Source organism: Branchiostoma lanceolatum, chromosome 6 (assembly GCF_035083965.1).
Source record: "Branchiostoma lanceolatum isolate klBraLanc5 chromosome 6, klBraLanc5.hap2, whole genome shotgun sequence".
Taxonomy (NCBI): domain Eukaryota; kingdom Metazoa; phylum Chordata; class Leptocardii; order Amphioxiformes; family Branchiostomatidae; genus Branchiostoma; species Branchiostoma lanceolatum.
The window spans coordinates 5,571,497-5,592,335 of record NC_089727.1 but is presented as its reverse complement, the minus strand read 5'-3'; the positions used below and the strand labels follow the sequence as shown (position 1 = coordinate 5,592,335).

Here is a 20,839-nt window from a genome sequence, read left to right as displayed (position 1 = left end):
TCGTCATGCTGCCGGCATACATACTGGAGATGGTTGTGGTAAGCAAGAATATGTCCCTACGGTGAATATAAAACCAAACTGTGCCTTGCTTGATGTGCAAAACCGTGCTGTCAAATTCCATTGCATTATATTTATTATGATGTGTATTTCTAGTAGCCTCCTGCATACCTAAACATCAACATAAAGGAAGGTTCATCTAATAGATATCATATATATTTCAGGTGCAGTTATTGGGTCATTACATGAAAATAACATTCAGGAATACACATTGGATAGATATTACGCATATAGATATCAGTTTTGCTCACATCCCCCGCATTAAACTGTATATTTTATCTTTACTCAGTATTCTTCATAATCGTTTGCCAACATATTATGAATACAAAAATATACATTGCAAAATGATCTTAAAATTGTCACCTTTAAGATTTATCATTTTCCGTCATTACATCTACGTTGCTTGTTTTATATCGTAACGGTCCTCATCACACCCCTGAATAGAATGGTATATTCCTCATAATGTCTCTAGCTCAAATACCCTACTTTGAAGTGGTTCCTTCCTACAATGAGGCGAATAAACACCCCTTGAACAAAATGATACTCTCCGTCCATGCCGATAAAACAACGTCACCCATGTATGTTCTACATGGAAATACGAAGCTGCCCCCTCCCCCTTCTTCAGGAAATGGTATGTGCCCGCTTGAAGTATGGCAGATTCATGAGCTGAAGCCGTGGCTATGCCCGGCTGGAGGGCCCATGTAAATGAACCTATCAGACCTGCTGTGTAATAGTGAATACACAGCGCTGACAGCTCATCATCCAGATGCTGCAATAGAGCCGACCGACCGGTGCCACTGTGCCGTGCGAAGACTGATCTACCCGTTCCTGTACCTGAGACATCATGTAATATACACCCTCCCAGCCGCCATAAATCCAGACTGGGCGTCAACAAAAACCCATTTTTTTCTGGACAAGATACCTGGACGAATCCCCACGGCACGACGTAGTGGACTGGATCGATGGATGAGTAGAACTGGACGGGATCTAGGACAGGTGACTGCTGTAGACCACACGTCAGGGGGACGGACACACGCCTGCCCTCCCGCGGCTGTCGAGACATGGCACCGACCAGACCGCTGACCTGGCCCCGCTTCCTTCTCGTCCTGACCATATGCACGCAGTGCACATTTGCAGCCTTTCCTCAGAATGTCCCCATAGGTAGGTACACGCCATTTATGCTTCTCATCGCTAATCTGCTTCATACGTTGCATATTCAGATTACACGACGCATTAGTGTGGTTCAACACATCTCAAGATGGCGTCCCATAAGACCATCTACTCACTGAATTTCCAGTGCTGCTTTGTAAAACGCAAGCAATAGTTATTTCAAGACTCTGCAAAATATAACATACTTCAATAAGCATTTAGTTATAAACAATAAAGAATACATTTGCACTAAAATTGTCGTTTCTGCAAACATCCCTCAAAGTAAATATTTACTTGAATACTATTAGCACATCCTAAATGCATCTAGCACACATTCCTTGTTGCCGTTCATGTCATATGAAGACGGAGGACTTTTCCGATGTTTGCCAGTGCTCCGTAATAAGATTGCATTGCCCTCTGGGGATCAAGCAGTTCTAGTAATGAAATCACTAATTGCATTCGCGTGTCACTCAATTTCTGTCTTTGTGGCTGTGACATGTCCATGGTGCTGAGGTGGTGGGAGTTGTTATCTTTTAATTCATCAGCGACTCCTGCAGTAACTTCGGAAACAAAAATCAACTTCAATATCAAAGAATATTATCTTTGAACAATGTATCATCCAGTATAGGACCACTAGCCTTATTTCAACAAGACCTATCGATGAAACAGTATTTGAAATATTGAATGAAGTGGATAAACAGTTAGTTGAATGTATTTAGCGAGTCTTATTCAACGTGGATTGTTTGGTTGTTGTTTTTTTGCTCTCAAAATATGTAATAAATTAATTATATTTTGCTTAAATTTCTGTCTGATATGTGTACATTTATATTGACCTTTTTATGTAACATACATTTTACATTAAAGTGAATAAAGCCAGGTAACCTGTCAGTACTGTTAAACGTGGTAATTTGTAACAGTGACTAAAGAAAAACTACAATACTATAAGAATATCGTCAATTTTTACGTGTTATATTAGTTTTTCCCAATTGCTGTTTGCACAAAAGTTATCCTCACTTCAGCATCTGTTCTTATTTTTCAGGCGCCATATTTTCTGACCAGTCGAGGGAAGAGACAACCGCCTTCCGCAACAGACTGGATATGTTAAACAAAGCTAAGGATGCGTCCTTTAAGATCGTCAGCGACCCAAAAATTGTCGACACGTCCAACAGCTTTAACATGGTGAATGCAGGTAAGTACATTCATAGTTCCCGTTCTTGTGGAACAAACAAAATAAAAGAAATAAAAAATTTGTGGGGGTGGGAAAAGAAACAGAGCAACCATTGTTAGTCTTTGGAAACAGTGGCAACATAAACATTTATTCACAAAAATCTACTTCAGTGCAATATACTATAGTACACTTCTTGTGTTAATGTTGCACTGATGATTCTGTCCTCCACTCGTAACAGTCATGACATTTACAGAGGGATGTATGCACTTAGAACAGAATAATTGATGTGTATTGGGTGGCAATGTTCAAGAAGTAGGAAAGACAAGTCAAGTTGTCCATCAATGTTTTCTATACGCCTATGAAACCACAGGCCCTGAATTAGTTTCCTGCCAATCTTTGAAGAATACAAACTCGGGGGGCTTCAAGTTTGTTTTGCAGGTGTTTCAACGGAGTGAGCTGATGAGTGATAGTCACGATGGCAAGATTATTATAATAACATGCAACATACAAGGCTCTACCAATAGACCGCATACTTTCTTTGCCTGAGGCTCTTGGATAAAGGTTTATGTGGGATGTATTTATTAGCCTTATGAGAGAGTTTGTAAACACATTGCTTCAGGGTATCTGTGTCTATAGTAATATAGATGTAGATAAATGTGTATAGAGTGCTCGTTATGATAACGCGGATGGAATGTGTAGAGGTCCCTGATGGAGTGCCCATTAAACCTGCATAGTTGTGATTGACTGACAATTTTCCAGCGATAGAATGTTTTTGCAGAAGGGGGTGGGGGGGGTTCTCTCATTGCTTTTTCCGGCCTGTACTACACATATTTAGTACATTCATTTCAGTTCATATCAGTTTGCTTATTTATTCATTTATTTCACCAGGATATACATAGCGGGAGTACCCAAACATGAAATAACATAACTGTACAACAAATAACCATAATGGTCAACTAAAATAGATTAACATTTATGGATAAGTAGACATCTTAAGTAACTTAGAACGCAAGTAAATCAAAGTAACAGCTTCAGCAGTATATAGCAAGGTAGCATTCCGGTATTCCTAGCAGAGACTGTTACGCGAGTCCTACCCTCTTACGGGCGTATGAGTCGTAGAATTCGGCAGAAAAGGAATGGTGAAGATCACATTTCGCCCATTTATTGGTTAACGGAGCCTTCCAGTGAAACCCTGGCAAATATTCTCCCTATAGCCGGCATAGTTAGTGTGGTAGAGACTACGCGAGTCCTAGCGGAGGCTGCCGTGTAAATGTATCGGTAATGCGATGGAGGTGGCTGATTAACCCGCTTCATCAATCACATGTAAGGGCACTATAACTTCTTCAGTGGTAATCGCTATCCAGATAAGGGCCGTCCGTGCATAATATATAAATGCGCTGCCCCCAGGAACCTTCATATCTCTGAATTAGCCGTTCATCCGTCAATGTCAATATAGAGTTAACAGATAGGGCGGAGCTACATTGTTTCACAAGGGCACCTCTGGACGGGCCTCGCTTCGTTCTAGTCCCCAGTGGGTATGCACAGATTTCCATAGCCGCATTTGATAGAGCGGTACTTTGCAGCAACATAGAAAAAATACCAGATAACATCACCCACGCACAGTACTGACACTAAGCCCTGCTGTATCTCAATTTGTCTGACCTTATATGTATAATGGTCTCGTACTAGGTATTATCTTTTGTCATGTTACATAAAGAAGACTCTTTTTGAGAAATAGAAAGGGAACGGAGAGGGGAAGACTGAAAGAGATTAGCATGGAAATAAGAGCTTTGTTCTTTGCAGTAGTTGACAAATGACAAGTCCGGTCTCATGGGGCATGCTCACTGATGGATTATGCTTCATTTCACCTCTGTGTCAGGAACAGGAATCCCATTTAGACAAGCCCGTACAAAACAGAGACATTCATTTGTCAAACATCGTACTTCGACAACAACACTGGCTTGCACAGAACGTTCTTTACTGTCGACATAAACATTGTCATCAGCTTATGTTACCCTATAATGGGAACAACTGTGCCATTGTACACGGATAAAAATGACATACATAGAGAATTAGACAACAAACTCGAAGATCGATAAAACTGTAGGGGAAATGTAGGTTGACATACTGCGCCTAGAGGGGTCCGGTGGATTGGGTGGCTGCAGCATGATGAAATCATTTGATGGAGTGATGGATAACGAAGTAGGTCGTGGCACGGTTTCCTGGAGTTAACATGTCATGTCAGCAATCAACGGACATGTCACCGGTGGTACAATCACCACAGAAACATGCCGGCTGAACCCAGCTGGTGCAATTTGCTGCATGTGGTCGTTGGACATGCAGGAATGTTGATAAGTGTGTGGTCTGCTTTCTGTCGGATGTATTGTATCAGTAAAACAACATGGTTTACATCAAGTTAAAAGGTTCCTGTTTCTTCGATGTAGAAAAAGAAGGCAGGATATCATGCCTGTGCCTTCAACAGCTAAAAGTGTATCCTTATTGTTTACTTGCGGTCTAAGAAACATGCGTTGATGTTTGATGTTTAATTAGATATCCATTGGATTAGCATTGTTCTAATTTACCATTCCTGGATTCCATCCGTACAACACGTCAAAGTATACATTTATGATTACAATACACACATGATATGACTTACAGCTACGGAACAGCATACTAATTAGAACTACAAAAATTGAATATAAATTATGTCCTCTGGATTTCAGAGCTCATAGTGCTGTGCCATGTAGTATGACGGGTCGGTGGAAACGTGGTCAACCGATCAATCATAAATTGTAAACACTGCTCACAGTAATTGCTTAAGCATGTTATATACGATGACATATAAATGGCCCTCGTGAACACAAGGTTTGATAAATCTCTCAGCTGCCGTCAATTTTTAATCATTCATGAGTAAATGATCATGCCTTCTATGTCTATGTTTATTATCCATGTAATGTGTAACACACGAGATGATGTGAATAGTCAGGCATATAAGGTTTAAATGACCTCCAGGTCAAGGGTGGAATGATAAATTGACAGCATTGACGTAAGCAGTCTCAGCAGAATGTTCATAGATTGCTAATGCAGTCATTTGTCACCAAGCATCAGAGAGCCCAGTGAATGCCGTAGAATTCATTCATTAGGAAGTCGCAGACCCTCTCATGAATGTTCACTTGATGACGTTTCATGCAGCTCACCAGGGAAGCTGTAATAAGTGCCTATCTCCGTGCACCATATGGCTGCTGACGCTCGCCAGGTGTTGGAAATTATCTTTTCATCATAATTGCCTGTCACAGCGTCGGAGCTACGAGCGAATATCACTGACATCATCAGATGACAAGTAGCTTCCACTATGCAAATGAGCAATCATTTTCCATGCGCAATCATCAATGAGCAGTCTTCCTGTCGCTTTGCGACTTGGGAAATAAACAGCGTTTACGAGTTGCGGACGTGCCTAAAATGAATATGATGCCAAAAAACACACCCTTTTTTATTGGATTGTTCGCAATTGCTTATAGCAGTTAACAATACAAGTTTGTACTTCTACCATTTTTGTATCATCCTGATTTACAAAAATGTGAATAGAATACATTTCGGCGTCATAACGGTCCATTTTGTTAGACGCAGGTTTATACATATCATATAAGGAACAGATATATATGGTTCAAGTTCCAATGTGCAGACTGGCGTGCAGTGCGCAGGCGTAATGTGGTCACAGATTGAATTACCCACACATGTAGGCACGAAATAGGAAGCGACGTCGATGTTATTTCAATTTTTCAGGGAACAAGTAACCAACGTTTCAGGAAGCAATACAGCGTAGAGGACACGTTATGTCAGCCAGAGGACTATACGGTACAAGACGTATTGATAGAACGTTGCCCAAAGCAAAAAGATAGGCAGTATCTCTTTGTAAATCCTTACATAAGCTTTAAAAGTATATTTTCTTTGCTACCAGAATCAATATTTCAAAGACGCCAGTTGCATACCTTTACTTTGTTCACGTTATACGTTAGCCTTGGGGCAAGTTAACATGGTCAAAGGAAGCAGCATATGAGTAAGGATATAACTTTCGCCGCGCGGAGTATCCACCCACGGGTCGCTGCTTTGATATTCATACGCGTAATTGATGAATGGCCAAATTAGTATCTGATAACTTCCAGTACTCTATATTTTGCCAAGCTCCATTTGTACGTCTAACAGTACGCCGCGCCATATTTATCTGTTATTTCAAAGTCAATGCCCCCATAACTGTAACATTGGACCCATCAAGGGCTGCGCGGTTGAGCCATGCAATAGACGCAAGGCTCGGTTGGACAGGATTTATCTCTGACGATAATGGCCCTGCTTTATATGCAGAGGTTCAACAGACTGCACAACATCACCAGATAGCTACTGATATATGCATTGATTTATTTACGGCCATTAACGTTACATTACCAGCTTGACCTTATACCGAATAGCGACATGTGGTGTTTAGAAGCCATCTGGCGACCATCATATCAATCATGGAGCATTTATCATATCAACCGGACTGTGCATACTGCATTTCTGATATTCTTCAGAATTTCCGATGGTTATGAAAGGCTTAAAGAGTTTCGACACGTGAATGTTGTGGATGATTATGTTTAATATGAACATAGGAAAGGTATCCATGATATGTCTTTGAAAATATATTCAATTAAGTTTATTACATATGTGTGCCTGAATGCTAATTGCAAGTACATGCAACATTGCAAGTGCAGGCAATGATAGATGAAATGGTATAACGGTATTAAGAACTAGTTTTGAAGGTATACTGCACTCCGAAATATATATCAAGTGTTGGTTGGTTTCACTTCTTTTGAGGCAGTGGAACACCTCGGCATAATTGAGAACGGCAATGTAATTCCTGTCAGGTTGATCGGCGAGTCTAGTCGTGTGCATACAATGATTTCTTGCATGTTTATGTTATGTTTATTCCTATTTGTATTCCTCAGTTTGCTCACAAATCAAGAGAGGTAGCGGTGGTGTGTACGCCATATTCGGCATGTACGACATGCCTGCACTGGACGCCATACAGGCCTACTCCAGGAACCTACAGATCAGCTTCATCACGCCAAGCTACCCGCCGGCCTACAGCAAACGGTCCGACTTTGTCGTCTACATGAGACCCAACCTGGCCAGACCTCTGGTGGACCTCATCAACCAAGTCTACAAGTGGAGCTCCTTCACCTATGTGTACGATGATGACGAAGGTAGGCGTGGTCACTTGAGTTAATCTTACTTCAGACCTTAGATAATCCCGCAACTTTTTGCATAGGTGCATGTGCCCTTGGCGAACGCTTTTGTGCCGCTGCTACCATTCTCTGTGGTGAATTTGATGCAAGTTTTTGGGCATCATTTTGTATTGTTCACCGGAAAGTGACTCGGCTGTGTGCTTTCTGGTTTCCAGGCCATAGCAGTTTTTGTTGTTCTGTGATGATCAGGTATTCTCCATACATGTCCAGCAAAGCTTAGTCTCGATTTCATTACAGTTACACGGACAGGTGAAACTTTTGCTCTTTGCATATTATTTCTTCATCTGACCTCAATGAACTGGAATTTTTTTAACTTTAAGGCTATGTTAATTTGCTTGTAGAGCCAGGTATCTCCACATACGTGTACCAACAGCTTTTTCGATGTAAACTTAACTTTCAGTTTACCTCAAATCAGATGCATTGAAACAAATCATGTGGTTAATTAGACTGTGAAATATGGGCTTTTGCAATCAACAGTCTATGCAGCAGGGTGGAAAAATATTAGATGTCACAGATCGTCAGACAAGGGAGTGTAAGAAGAATCTTTCACCTGTATGACCCTGATTTATCAGCAGGCGCCTGGTAGTCTGACTTCTTCTCCTTCAATAAACCTACTCGTATTTCAAACTTAATCTTCGTGGATCCTAAGATTGCAATGCGTCATCATTTCATAATCATAAGTCACCAATAATGACGTAACAACTCGCTCAAACTGTGGCAGGAAATTGAATTTGAGACCAATCTACCGATTCATTTATGGATTTATATCTAAAAAATAAATCAATTTCACGATAACAAACTAAATCATCAAGGTAAATTAAACATATAAAGTAAAGCGGCACCACTTCACCACTGGTCCCCTTTGCAACTTACACCAAACATCGAAGTTCTGTCTTCAAATATTTTCTTGTAGTCTTCATTTCATAGATCACCCACGACAAAACACGATTGTGCAATTTCAATATTCAACTAGGGCATTACTTAGGCAAAGGTCAGGTAGAAAGTTTCGCACCAACAATTTTGCATCTTGGTGATCTGCCATGAAGTACAAATAGTCATTCCCAAGCACCCACCAGAGCCTTGTCCTTTGATGTTCGGAGATGATAACGAAAACGATGAGGTGCACAAATGCCGATCTGGCACATATGAAGCAGCCGATGGCCTAACCTCTTCCTGTGGGGTCGGTATGATTCCTGGAAATGATGAGCGAAGGGATCTTATGCAATGTATTGGGTCGTAATCTTTAAGACACTGGAGAATTTCCTCAATTATCTGTAGGTCAGAATAGCATGCAAGGTTCTTTTATTCACGACCAAGTATTTTACAAGAGGCTTGGTTGTGAATAAAAGAACATTGCGATTCAGTCATTTACCAACCTGATGAAATTATTCACAGCTATCTGTAGGTCACTCTACGTTATCGACTATCCACTTCTGGCTTTATTATTTCTGATCGAGTAGAAGAAAGTAATACATGCTTGGTAGATGAAAACGTATTATCCCAATATCTTTCTGAAGAAAGGTTTTTTTACCGACTCCACAGGTCATCAATTACATCAGACAGTTGCACAAACAATAACAATCTACAGTGACAAGCGTACAGCTTGTCATATATGCATAAAATGCTGAGAATTTCATTTTATCTTGTAAGATTTTTACTCCTCGCCACTTGGTTTGGTGGCATCATTGGTCGAGGTGAGTTTTTGAACTCATGGAGCTTTGAAGATTAGTTAGAATTTGCCTTCTCATAGACTCTACGTTATGGATATGGATGTTCTGTATTCTTCCGCTCAATAAAAACAAACATTGCATATCCAGGACAAAAGAAACAAAAATCGTTCAAAAACGTTCTGCTGTAGTACAGACACACACACAGAGAAAGACCAAAAGCAATACGTCCTTTACTCATGGAGTTAAATACAGGCATTGATGTCTCGGCGTGCACATTTTAGGTCTGTCGTCATTGGAACAAGTCATGGATCTGGTCCAGATGAAAGACACGGAAGTGATTGCACGGAAGTTATACGGAGTGGATAACGCGAACGCAACCATCACGACCATCGATGGCGAGGGAGAAAGAAAAGTGATCATCGATCTGGACAGGAGAACCACAGAAATTTTTCTGAAAAAGGTTTGTAGTTTAATAATATCCTGTGCTTTGTTGAAACTGTCTAATCATACGGTTACACACAGTTTTATTTTTGATGGAGTCACAGTATGTAACTAAGCTTCAGCCATTAACGTTGATTTGATTTGATTTATTCGGCTGGATCTCATGTATGTATCCTGTGGACCGAAATCATCTGTATATATTTTGGACTGTCTTTTTCTCTTTCTCGTTATTTCGTAGCAAATTGCTATATGTTTACATCTCTTCGTTTTCTTCTACACTGACGAATTCGCCAACAACTTTAGCGAGTTTCGCTAGTTAATAAAAGTAATTGAAAATGTTTCCTTTTATCTCTCAATCTCTCCTTCCATAGAAACCATAAAACCATGTCCATTAAGTTGCTGGGAATTATCCGCAATTTTTCAGCTTTGTTTGCACATGTACAGTAGTGATCTGGCATCGCATGCATCTTAAGTATTTGTAGATCATGTTAGCCTTACAGATTTAAAATTCTCTGCCTTGCCATTTCCAGATAAGCGAAAGGAACATGTGGACGTCTTACTACCACTATATCTTCATGAACCTGGTACGTCTACGACTCATACTATTGGTATCTGTTCCGGTGTTAGTAGTATAGTAGACTAATTATTCTATTTCCTTAAACATATCACAGACCAAGGCATCTCGATAGGTACGTCTATTTCCTTTTACACAAAGGTATTCAAGTATCAAGCGTGCGCAAAAACTTTATCTTACATTTTGGTAAACCATTGCTAAAAAACATAATCTTCCATGCAAGCAAGCCTGTCGCAAGTAAGGCATGCAAAAATGATACGTGGAATATAATCGATACTTATGATGAACTGTCAATTGGTATGATGTACAAATTCGCTCAGGACTTCAACAGGAAGTATCGCCACGAATGCCTTATTATCGATGATTAAAATTAGAGTAAGCTGTTGTTACAATCTGTCGGATTGTTATCATTAGGGTCATCTTGTTTTCATGTCAATAGAAAGTAACCAATGCTTGTCCTGCAGGATTTCCATTTGCTGAACAAAGCGAACCTGACGTACGGGCAAGCCAAAGTCACCAGCTTCCAAATCGTCGATCCGCTCAGAGATGACAGAAAAGATTTCCAAAAGATCGGGAAGAACATAGGGGTTAGACAAGAATTTTATTTATCCCGGTTGTTGGAAATCTCATTAGCAAAATATTAATATATAGATGGTGTAGCGGAAAAAGTATTTCAAAAATGTTGAATACTGCACATTCTTATTGGAACCATGTGAAATTGTCTTCACTTCATTAACATATCTATTCAGAGTTTTTGTATAAAACCTGTTTCTGCCAGATCTTTACTTACTAGTAGTCACTGACGAAAGATAGCGGATGCTGTCTGAAACGTCTGACTGTTTCAAAATCTTATCCAGTTGCTTGAGTAATTATTATTGGCGTATCTTATTACCTGGATGTCTAATCTTCATCAACGCACATTCTTATTATTCATTTTTCAACAGTTCAAAGCTGCGTTGACTTACGATGCCGCTGGGATCATTTCTACGGCCTTCAACAGTCTGAAGAAGGATGGAGCTGACATCAACCTGTCAGACAACACCTCTCCCGCGTGTGAGAAGGAAGACAACATCTGGCGGTTTGGGGATGGAATCAGAAGCAGCTTGAAGAAGGTTAACCACACACACTAGGATAGAGCTAGGATTGATGTGTTCAAAAATTCGTATTTTTCAAGAGCGATCGTAGAGAATGAAGAACTCGTTGCAACCAAGTACCGTGGAAGCATCTTCATTACTTTAGACAGCTTTAAACAATGCATGCAGTTAGATATGCGAAGGTTATACGTGACAGGTCGTTCGGTGTAATGTAACCAGCTGCTGCTGCGCCGCATACCTGCGAAGCTGGTATGTAACGCCGAATGGCGGTTATACCGGCAATATAAATACTGATACAGATACACACACATGCCGACGAATTATTTATTGTTCTCTCTTCGTTTCACTCTTTCCCATTGGTCTTGCCTTGTACAGTTACGTTTACAGCCAACTGTGCTGATGAGTAAAAGCAAAACTTTACCCATCAAGTTTCAAATACATGTTTGTCTACTAATTCTGAAAGTCAGAGGACGATTCAGGATTCACAACATGTCATGATTGTAAAAACTTGTCTTACAGATAGGTTAAGTGGTTAGTCAAGTACGTATCCAAGGACTCACATCGGAATTAACCGAATTTCAGACAATATCAATAGCAGCTGCATGCCGGAGATACACACACTATTACTGTTGTACTAAAGTTTGTTGTTCGTGATCGTGATGTTTTTGTGTTACGTCCTGACGTTGTTTGATGGTTGATGCTCGTAGGTGAAGACGATGGGCGTGACCGGATGGGTCGAGTTTGACAGGTTCGGTCGCCGCCAGAACTACACGGTGCACTGCCTGGAGCTGCAAAGCCGCCAGATGATACCGGTGTGTGGTCGTGCTGCATTTTCTTTCAAAAAAGACAATTCTGTGTCACAACCAGATATCTAATGATCTAAGCGTAGGATTTTAACCCCAAAAATTTACAACAAATGCTTTCTACGTTATATTAACATCTCATACACATATGAAACTCATCTAGTCTACTGTACTTAAATGACTTTACTCAGTAACATAATTCAAACTGCTTTAGGTGGGAAAATGGCAGTATTGAAGGTGGCTGCTTTATTTTGTATGTCTTCTTTGATTACTTAGCTTTATATTGTTCCGCAAGTTATTGCATCTTTAGGTTGACATGACAGTGTCTATATGATAATTGTGACCGGTGTCGAAGGTACCACATGTAATTATGCCTGGGGTATCTCTCCATGTTCTCTTTCTATGTTACAGAGTAATACATTAAGCGGACAAGTAAGTCGGGCCTCAATCTGTAGAGCTTGCCATACGTGTACATACACATACGACTTTCCAACATTTTAGCTTTTATTCGTCCCAGGTTTGGAGATGGAGGAATTCCAAACTGACGAAGGTGGAAGTAAAAGTAACGGCACCGACGTCCCAAACCCCTCTGAGAGACAGAGTTTTACGGGTCACGTCCATCTTTGTGAGTCGGTCCTCCCGTGTTGTCTGTTTTTTTTATGTGTATAGTGGAGTTATAGTATAGGAAGTATCATTGCTATAACACATACAACAACTTTACAACCATACCTGTTACTTGATTGTTTTCCTGTGTTGAAAAGCACTCTAAAAATAAGGTTTATAGCTGTAGCAAGTAAAACAAACTATGATGGTAATCTTTGGAGAATGACATTTCCATATCTTTTCCCTAAACAGGAGCCGCCCTACCTTATGAACAAAAGTGCCGAGGACATGGCCAGATGTCCACCGAACAAAGTCAACTGCCAATACGAAGGGTATGCTGTGGACATGCTGGAAGAAATTGCAAAAATTGTCAACTTCACGTACAAAATCCACATCGTTGCAGATGGAGTGTACGGTTCAGAAAATGAAACAACTGGCAAGTGGAACGGGATGGTTGGTGAACTGATAGAAGGGGTAAGTCGACATTTTATGTTGATAATAGTCTTTATTGCATATTTCTGCCCAGAAGGGCTAAATGCACAGATGGTCTATAAGAAGCATAATGCAAAACATGAATTGATAAAATGCTACATTCTAACATTGAACATTGAAAAAATTCTAACATTGAAAAACAGACAAACTGTGGACTATTGCTAAACTAATGTTGATCACCCAGCACTTTCTTCTCTCTTTTTGAAACATTTGGAAACATGACTACATACTTTGACCATATTCGTTCTTGGACATGATATCAGGTATATAAAAGTGTCCTGCTTTGACTTTTTTTTACATTTCTTGTATAATTCTATTGTCTTAAACAGCGATTGCCGCTCATCTTCATATAAGGAACAATCGACTAAAAAGTGGGTTTCATTCTCAACATAATTCACAGAATTCGCATGTTCTATCATTAGGAGGGGTACGTTTATGCCTGCCAGATTCTATATGAAGAATTTTCTGTCTCATATCTCTGAAGCTAGACATCGGGCAATTCATCATTTTGTCATGAAAACAATCAGGAAATCACTCAAATTAGGAAAGGAAACCAACGTATATCGCTTTCAATTTGATGTTGGTTATTAATGTTTCTTTTTTTGCCCTGCAGAAAGCTGATCTGGCCGTGGCCCCACTGACAATCACCTTGGTACGAGAGCGTGTCATCGACTTCTCCAAACCATACACGAGTACAGGAATCAGTATCATGATCAAAAAACCACAAAAGTCCAAACCTGGAGTCTTTTCCTTCTTAGACCCTCTGGCGTATGAAATTTGGATGTGCATTTTGTTTGCCTACATAGGCGTTAGTGTAGTTCTTTTTCTGGTCAGTAGATTCAGTCCGTATGAATGGCACCCCGCAGAGTCCTGTGGGGTTGGGTCTGAGGACGAGGAGCAGACTAATGACTTCGGCATCTGGAACAGCCTGTGGTTCTCTCTGGGCGCTTTCATGCAGCAAGGATGCGACATTTCGCCCAGGTTGGTGCTCTCGTTTCGATGTACTTAGGCCATCTTGATTCGATTGTATGGATGACATCCTCTAGGAACCCCAAAACTGATGCAAGTGTGCGAATAAAAAAAATTGCCTTCATTATGCAATTCAAGTGGTCAGGAAAGTTGGACATATGGGTATACTTTTGTTTTTTCACATGTTTTTTTTTTTTACTTTGGAATTGACTTTGAAGTTTTCCGACATTTCTGTTTGCAATATCCGGTATGTGTTTGCTCACTTTGCATTTGCACGACTTACAGCATAGTCGAAAACGTTTCTGGAAACGGAAGAAAATTGATGCGCGCGCCTGTCATCCATATAATCAAATCAACATCGCTCCTAAGAATAAAACTGAAGTCTGTGGTAAATTCAATAATGGTTTATCAATATGCGTGTTTGGAACAACTTGGTATATTTCAACTTAATTTTTCATGTGTTTTACCCACTCTGAGCTTGTAATCTAACATGGCATATAAGCACATTCCAACATACAAACGCATTTCAGATCAATTTCCGGAAGAATAGTAGGAGGTGTCTGGTGGTTCTTCACCCTGATCATCATCTCCTCCTACACCGCCAACCTGGCTGCGTTCCTCACGGTGGAGCGGATGGTGACTCCCATCGAGTCTGCAGATGACCTCGCTAAGCAGACCGAGATTCGATATGGGATAGTGAAGTCTGGATCGACGGAGGCTTTCTTCAAAGTAGGTGTTTAAACGACTAACCTTTGAGTCCTTGGAGTATCAAAGACATGTATCATATTTCATTGTCATTGACAGGGCATTTTTTTTTACTTTGTTAAGAACTGCCAAGATTTCTTTTTTTTTCATTGACTAGCAAAACTGTGTGGTTATACGTCGGCCACAGCGTCTTTTCTGAAGATGTAGCATGAGTATGTACGGTTGACTTGTCACTTCAGGTTGTCCACTAATATTTTCCTGTGTGATACTAAGTTAGAACATTGACATAATCTGTGGTACATCTGAAGTTTGTAATAATATACTACCCCTTGCAGTCCTCGACCATTCCTGTATACCAAAAGATGTGGAACTTCATGAGTAAGGCAGAGCCGAGTCCACTGATGAACAACAACAATGAGGGCATCACGAACGTTCGGCAGTCGAAAGGAAAATACGCCTTTCTACTGGAGTCAGCCATCAACGACTACATCGCCCAGCGGAAGCCTTGTGACACGATCAAGACAGGATCTAACTTAGACTCCAAGGGTTATGGCATTGGCATGCCTAAAGAGTCGCCATGGAGGTGAGTGTTAGGCCGCTGCAATTAAGAATTTATGCAGACTTGTCATGACTCAATTTCGCAATTATTCAGTTCTTATTAGGTTTCGTCTTGTGAATTCAATTCCATTAAGTTTCTTGAAATCAACCTCAGAGTATGAAATACAAAATAAAAAATTAAAATATATATAATGTGATTTAAATGATGTCTGGCGTAGTTACATTAGAAAATTAATTTCAAAATCTTTAAGAGGCTTACATTTCCCGGAGATGTGCAAATATCATGCAATTTTAAGATATTCACTAACCACTTCTTTAGACACAAGATAACCCTTGCTGTACTGAAGTTAAGGGAGGACGGCAAGCTACAAAATCTGGAGAACAAGTGGTGGTACGACAAAGGGGAGTGCGGCCCAGTGGAGAGTACAAAGAAAGTACGTAATGACAACATTACAGTGTGCCTCTTGGGGGGGGGGGGTCACAATTATGTATTCCACCATGATGTACACAAATATTGCATGACGATTATTAAAACAAACTTTGCGGTCTAATGTAGTCAAAACCATCACCTTATACATGTCATAACAATCGAACAGTTTTTCATCAATTATATTACATTGAAAAAAATCTAATGGTTATTTTCTAACTAAGCTCATCTCATATTATCAAATTTTGGCTAAAGTTTATGGAATAAAAATCATCCTAGTCTAGATCTGCTTCATGAATCTTTTCTTTCATTACTTGGGTGAACGGACGGCTGTGCTCAGATTGTTTACAGGTTGTTAATGTCTTCCATGTCTCAAGTGGACTATCTATATTGTAGCGTTTTATAAACGTAGAAATCCAAGGCAATGTCAAAAACTACATTGCACTTACAAAGAGTTAAACCATGACCTTTTGTATACTCTAACAGGGAGAGACCAGTGCTCTCAGTCTCAGCAACGTGGCTGGTGTTTTCTACATTCTGGTGGGAGGTCTGGGGCTGGCCATGATGGCGGCCCTGTTGGAATTCTGCTACAAGTCCAAAGTAGAAGCCAACAAATCAAAGGTTACATCAGTTACCATCACCTTGTGTTTTGGTCTTCTTATGAACGCTGACGTATTTTATTTGCAAATATTGTAGGTTATCTCGTGACTCAAAGGATTAGGTAGTTTTTTTAAATCATTAAAGATTGTCTCTTATAGCATACCCTGTTATTTTCACTGGTGTAATCATGGCAAACAATGGCACGGCACCTTATCAAAATCCAGATCACCCTTCTAATGCCGTAATTGAATGGACTGTACCTTTACCCTGTGTCTAGGATAATTGTAGACTACCTGGAGTGTGTTATACATAAAACGATCAATAGAACTGGTTTACCGGACAGGATGGCAACGTGACCAGTGTCAGCAATAATTGCCTCCAATTCCAGGGAGGAGAAGGTGATCTTATGTTAATCTGGTCACCCAATTTTGCACTCATCGATTGTCAAAGGAAAAAGAGATTCATCTTTGGATGCTGCTAATTTAGACTCACTGAGACGATTCAGAGTGTACTGCTTTTTGCGACTATCGTTGATTCACCCTCCCTTTCTTTGCACGCCCTTGTCGCCCTCATACCCAACACGTTTCACTTATGTCTCTGTCTGCACTCCCCAAGGTAAACGCCCTCATACCCAACACGTTTCACTTATGTCTCTGTCTGCACTCCCCAAGGTAAACGCTCTCATACCCAACACGTTTCACTTATGTCTCTGTCTGCACTCCCCAAGGTAAACGCTCTCATACCCAACACGTTTCACTTATGTCTCTGACTGCACTCCCCAAGGTAAACGCTCTCATACCCAACACGTTTCACTTATGTCTCTGTCTGCACTGCCCAAGGTAAACGCTCTCATACCCAACACGTTTCACTTATGTCTCTGTCTGCACTCCCCAAGGTAAACGCTCTCATACCCAACACGTTTCACTTATGTCTCTGTCTGCACTCCCCAAGGTAAACGCTCTCATACCCAACACGTTTCACTTATGTCTCTGTCTGCACTCTCCAAGGTAAACGCTCTCAAACCCATCACGTTTCACCTATGTCTCTGTCTGTACTCCCCAAGGTAAACGCTCTCATACCCAACACGTTTCACCTATGTCTCTGTCTGCACTCCCCAAGGTAAACGCTCTCATACCCAACATGTTTCACCTATGTCTCTGTCTGTACTCCCCAAGGTAAACGCTCTCATACCCAACACGTTTCACTTATGTCTCTGTCTGTACTCCCCAAGGTAAACGCTCTCATACCCAACACGTTTCACCTATGTCTCTGTCTGTACTCCCCAAGGTAAACGCTCTCATACCCAACACGTTTCACTTATGTCTCTGTCTGCACTCCCAAAGGTAAACGCTCTCATACCCAACACGTTTCACCTATGTCTCTGTCTGCACTCTCCAAGGTAAACGCTCTCATACCCAACACGTTTCACCTATGTCTCTGTCTGCACTCCCAAAGGTAAACGCTCTCATACCCAACACGTTTCACTTATGTCTCTGTCTGTACTCCCCAAGGTAAACGCTCTCATACCCAACACGTTTCACTTATGTCTCTGACTGTACTCCCCAAGGTAAACGCTCTTATATCCAACATGTTTCATTAATGTCTCTGTCTCTACTTCCCAAGGTAAAAAACCGGATGTCGGTCAAAGGTGAAAACGGAAGAGTTCCGTCCCCGACTGACCCGTTCCCGAAGTCCATGTCATCGGTGCCCATCACAAGACCGAGCGGTGTGAGTCTGTATGAAATGACTTACACTTAGCCAGGCAGGGGGAACAGGGACATCGCAGAAGGAAAGTGTTGATGGAGTGGCCAAAGGAACTTGTTCCTTTAACAGGATATATGTAATTCGTAATCCAAACGAGAAGGCTTGGCCATGGCGTTCATGTAGGCAACACTTAGAGAAAGATTCGCAAAGTAGATTGTAATCCAACAGACCGTAGAAAAGATTTCCACGTCTACTGCAGCCCAAAAGTAGGCTTCTTCATGGCACGGCTATTAGGATGATTAATAGCTACATAAGCAAGTGTTGTGACCAAAACTTGATTAGTCAATGTAGCATACTCAGTACTAGACGTGTCAGTGATCAGTAGGTAAAATGAGATTAGCACTCAAAGAACGTGTGAGAGAGCAACATGCTTGGCGTCAACAGTCCATCTGAGTATCGACGTCAATGTGTGTAATTTCGTACATGTTGTTTGGATTTCAATTTAGAACCATATAGTGTTCAAAGTAAAGCATTCATTGCTTAGCATATAGCGCGACATGTTAGCAATATATGTATATATAAATATATATCTATATCAACTGGTGTAGAAATTTGGCACAGTTCAAAGTGTTCAGTTGTGCATGTGTTCTGGCAATGACAATGTATATGTACTACAAAAATTCAAGACATAAATCAGATAACGTCTAATAAATGAAAATATAGATGCTGTAATGCGCCTTTGTACAGTGTGTACCTATTGTTTGGTACCATATAAAGTCATGGTCAATTTTACATGATGACGTGAGTGTTCAGCTGTAAGACCTTTGCACTCGAAATTGCCAGTAACCAAGACTTACTACCATGAGACGCCTGACTTTACCAGATTATCAGAGCTTAACGGTAAGAAGTGCTCATGCTGTATCTATATCGAGAAATTGTATTTGAAGTTTGATAGCTAAATTATGATCGTGTTGTCGTTGATTATGGGGTCACATAATGTATAACTACACCCCTGTTTGACTCATCTATTTTAAATTAATAAATGGAACAGTAACTCAATGTTCTACGCAAATGCATTTTCCTCATTGTAAGTTTGTGTTTTTTTTTTGCTTTATTCAGATCTCCATTAGTATCACAAGTTGATGTCTTGTTTCACAGTTTTCCACCATAGTTACAACTACATATGTTGCAACCAAATAAATCACATGCAGGAAATCCCCGCACTCATGATGGACATGTGATCTTAATGGGAAGTCTGCAGGTCCGGAAAATTCCGTAAATTTGTTCAGTGTTCGTACTCGTGCAGTGCGAGAAAATCCGCCATTATTGCAGGTCGAGGGTTATCGGTATCACATGCAGATTCCGTGCAATGCGTGAAGTACAAAAGACTAGCAATCAACCATAGCGAAAAGAAAATAGGGTTTACTGTAAGCCCCCACCCATCGCCCACTCCATTGTGCATCCTTATATGCAGTCCCACGGTGAGCTCCCGGCTACAATACAGCGCACCGGGAGTGGCGTGATTTATCATCAGCCCACAGGCAATCTTACAGCCTGTGTAAGCAGCTTCAATGGCTGCATCATTCAATCTATCATCCTTGCTACTTTCCGTCCTTCTTAATAGGATTACGGCGGAGATGAATAGAAGGACTTAAATGTAGCTTCAGTTCCTTTGAATAAATGCCTTACATCTTTTTACAGGTCTTGCAAAATTGATCAAAGATTCGGCAGTTTTGTCCTAATAAGTACGTTTAGCAACCCGATAATATGACACTTGACTGGTGAGAGTGTTCTACGTATACATCGAACGACATGCCACACCCAAGCATTGCACGCCCTGTTGGACTTTGTCCAAAACTATCAAAATGCTAAAGTAGATATTAGATAGATAGATAGATAGATAGATAGATCGTGACAGTCCGTGATTTTCGACAAGTTCGAACTAATTTAGTTTCATTGCGTTTTGATAGAACAATTAACGCTGAAGACATGTTCACATGTATCTCCTACTCTTCTCTCATCTGGCACAACCACGTTTTATGTCTATAATCATTATCGTCACATACAGAAAGTTCCTTTATACGGCTAGATGTCTATGCTATTTTGTGGAATCATTTTCCGATCCAATGTAGTAACGCACAATTATGGTCAGAACAAGTCAAAACAACTCGATCCATTTTGGCACTTAATTCCTCTGAAATGGGTTATGCCGGGGGAAGATTACCGCGTTCCGCATGATGAGGACCCTGTTCATCGAAATCGGGGTAATCATGTCCTACGAGACTCCAACTGGTTTCAAATGATGCTGGACAAATCCGTACACTTCAGACGCGCTGTTCTGAACACACAGAGGACTCCTTTTCTCATCTCTTCAAGTGTTGTTAATTGTTAGACCGCTGTGATTGTGGGTGGCATATAAGCACAAAATACGTCTTCAAAGTTGCTCAAATAACTTGAGGCGTGAAACAATTCCTACTCGGCGCGAAGCTTGTTTTAATGGTGCGTCAAAAACGTCTGGGAATACCCAGCAGATGAGGCTGTGGGGG

At 40.7% G+C, this 20,839-nt stretch overlaps 1 protein-coding gene across 1 annotated transcript; it reads left to right on the top strand.

The window, feature by feature from the left end:
* The first annotated feature begins 603 nt into the window (after positions 1 to 603).
* Positions 604 to 19,352, top strand: LOC136436234 (glutamate receptor 4-like). Its single transcript, XM_066430036.1, has 16 exons — positions 604 to 1,218; positions 2,246 to 2,395; positions 7,354 to 7,611; positions 9,605 to 9,783; positions 10,295 to 10,348; positions 10,803 to 10,925; positions 11,283 to 11,450; positions 12,140 to 12,244; positions 12,753 to 12,860; positions 13,091 to 13,312; positions 13,944 to 14,311; positions 14,830 to 15,028; positions 15,340 to 15,587; positions 15,882 to 15,996; positions 16,476 to 16,610; positions 18,213 to 19,352. Exons 1-16 carry the CDS (start codon positions 1,119 to 1,121, stop codon positions 18,345 to 18,347), a joined length of 2,667 nt encoding a protein of 888 aa, XP_066286133.1. The 5' UTR covers positions 604 to 1,118; the 3' UTR covers positions 18,348 to 19,352.
* The last annotated feature ends 1,487 nt before the right edge of the window (positions 19,353 to 20,839 follow it).

Excerpts from the sequence above, each read along its gene's own strand:
- LOC136436234 (XM_066430036.1), top strand. The coding sequence starts at position 1,119 with ATGGCACCGACCAGACCGCTGACCTGGCCCCGCTTCCTTCTCGTCCTG. Across the intron at positions 13,313-13,943 it reads TTGGTGAACTGATAGAAGGG|AAAGCTGATCTGGCCGTGGC; the intron begins GTAAGTCGACAT and ends TTTGCCCTGCAG. Across the intron at positions 16,611-18,212 it reads TAGAAGCCAACAAATCAAAG|GTAAAAAACCGGATGTCGGT; the intron begins GTTACATCAGTT and ends CTACTTCCCAAG.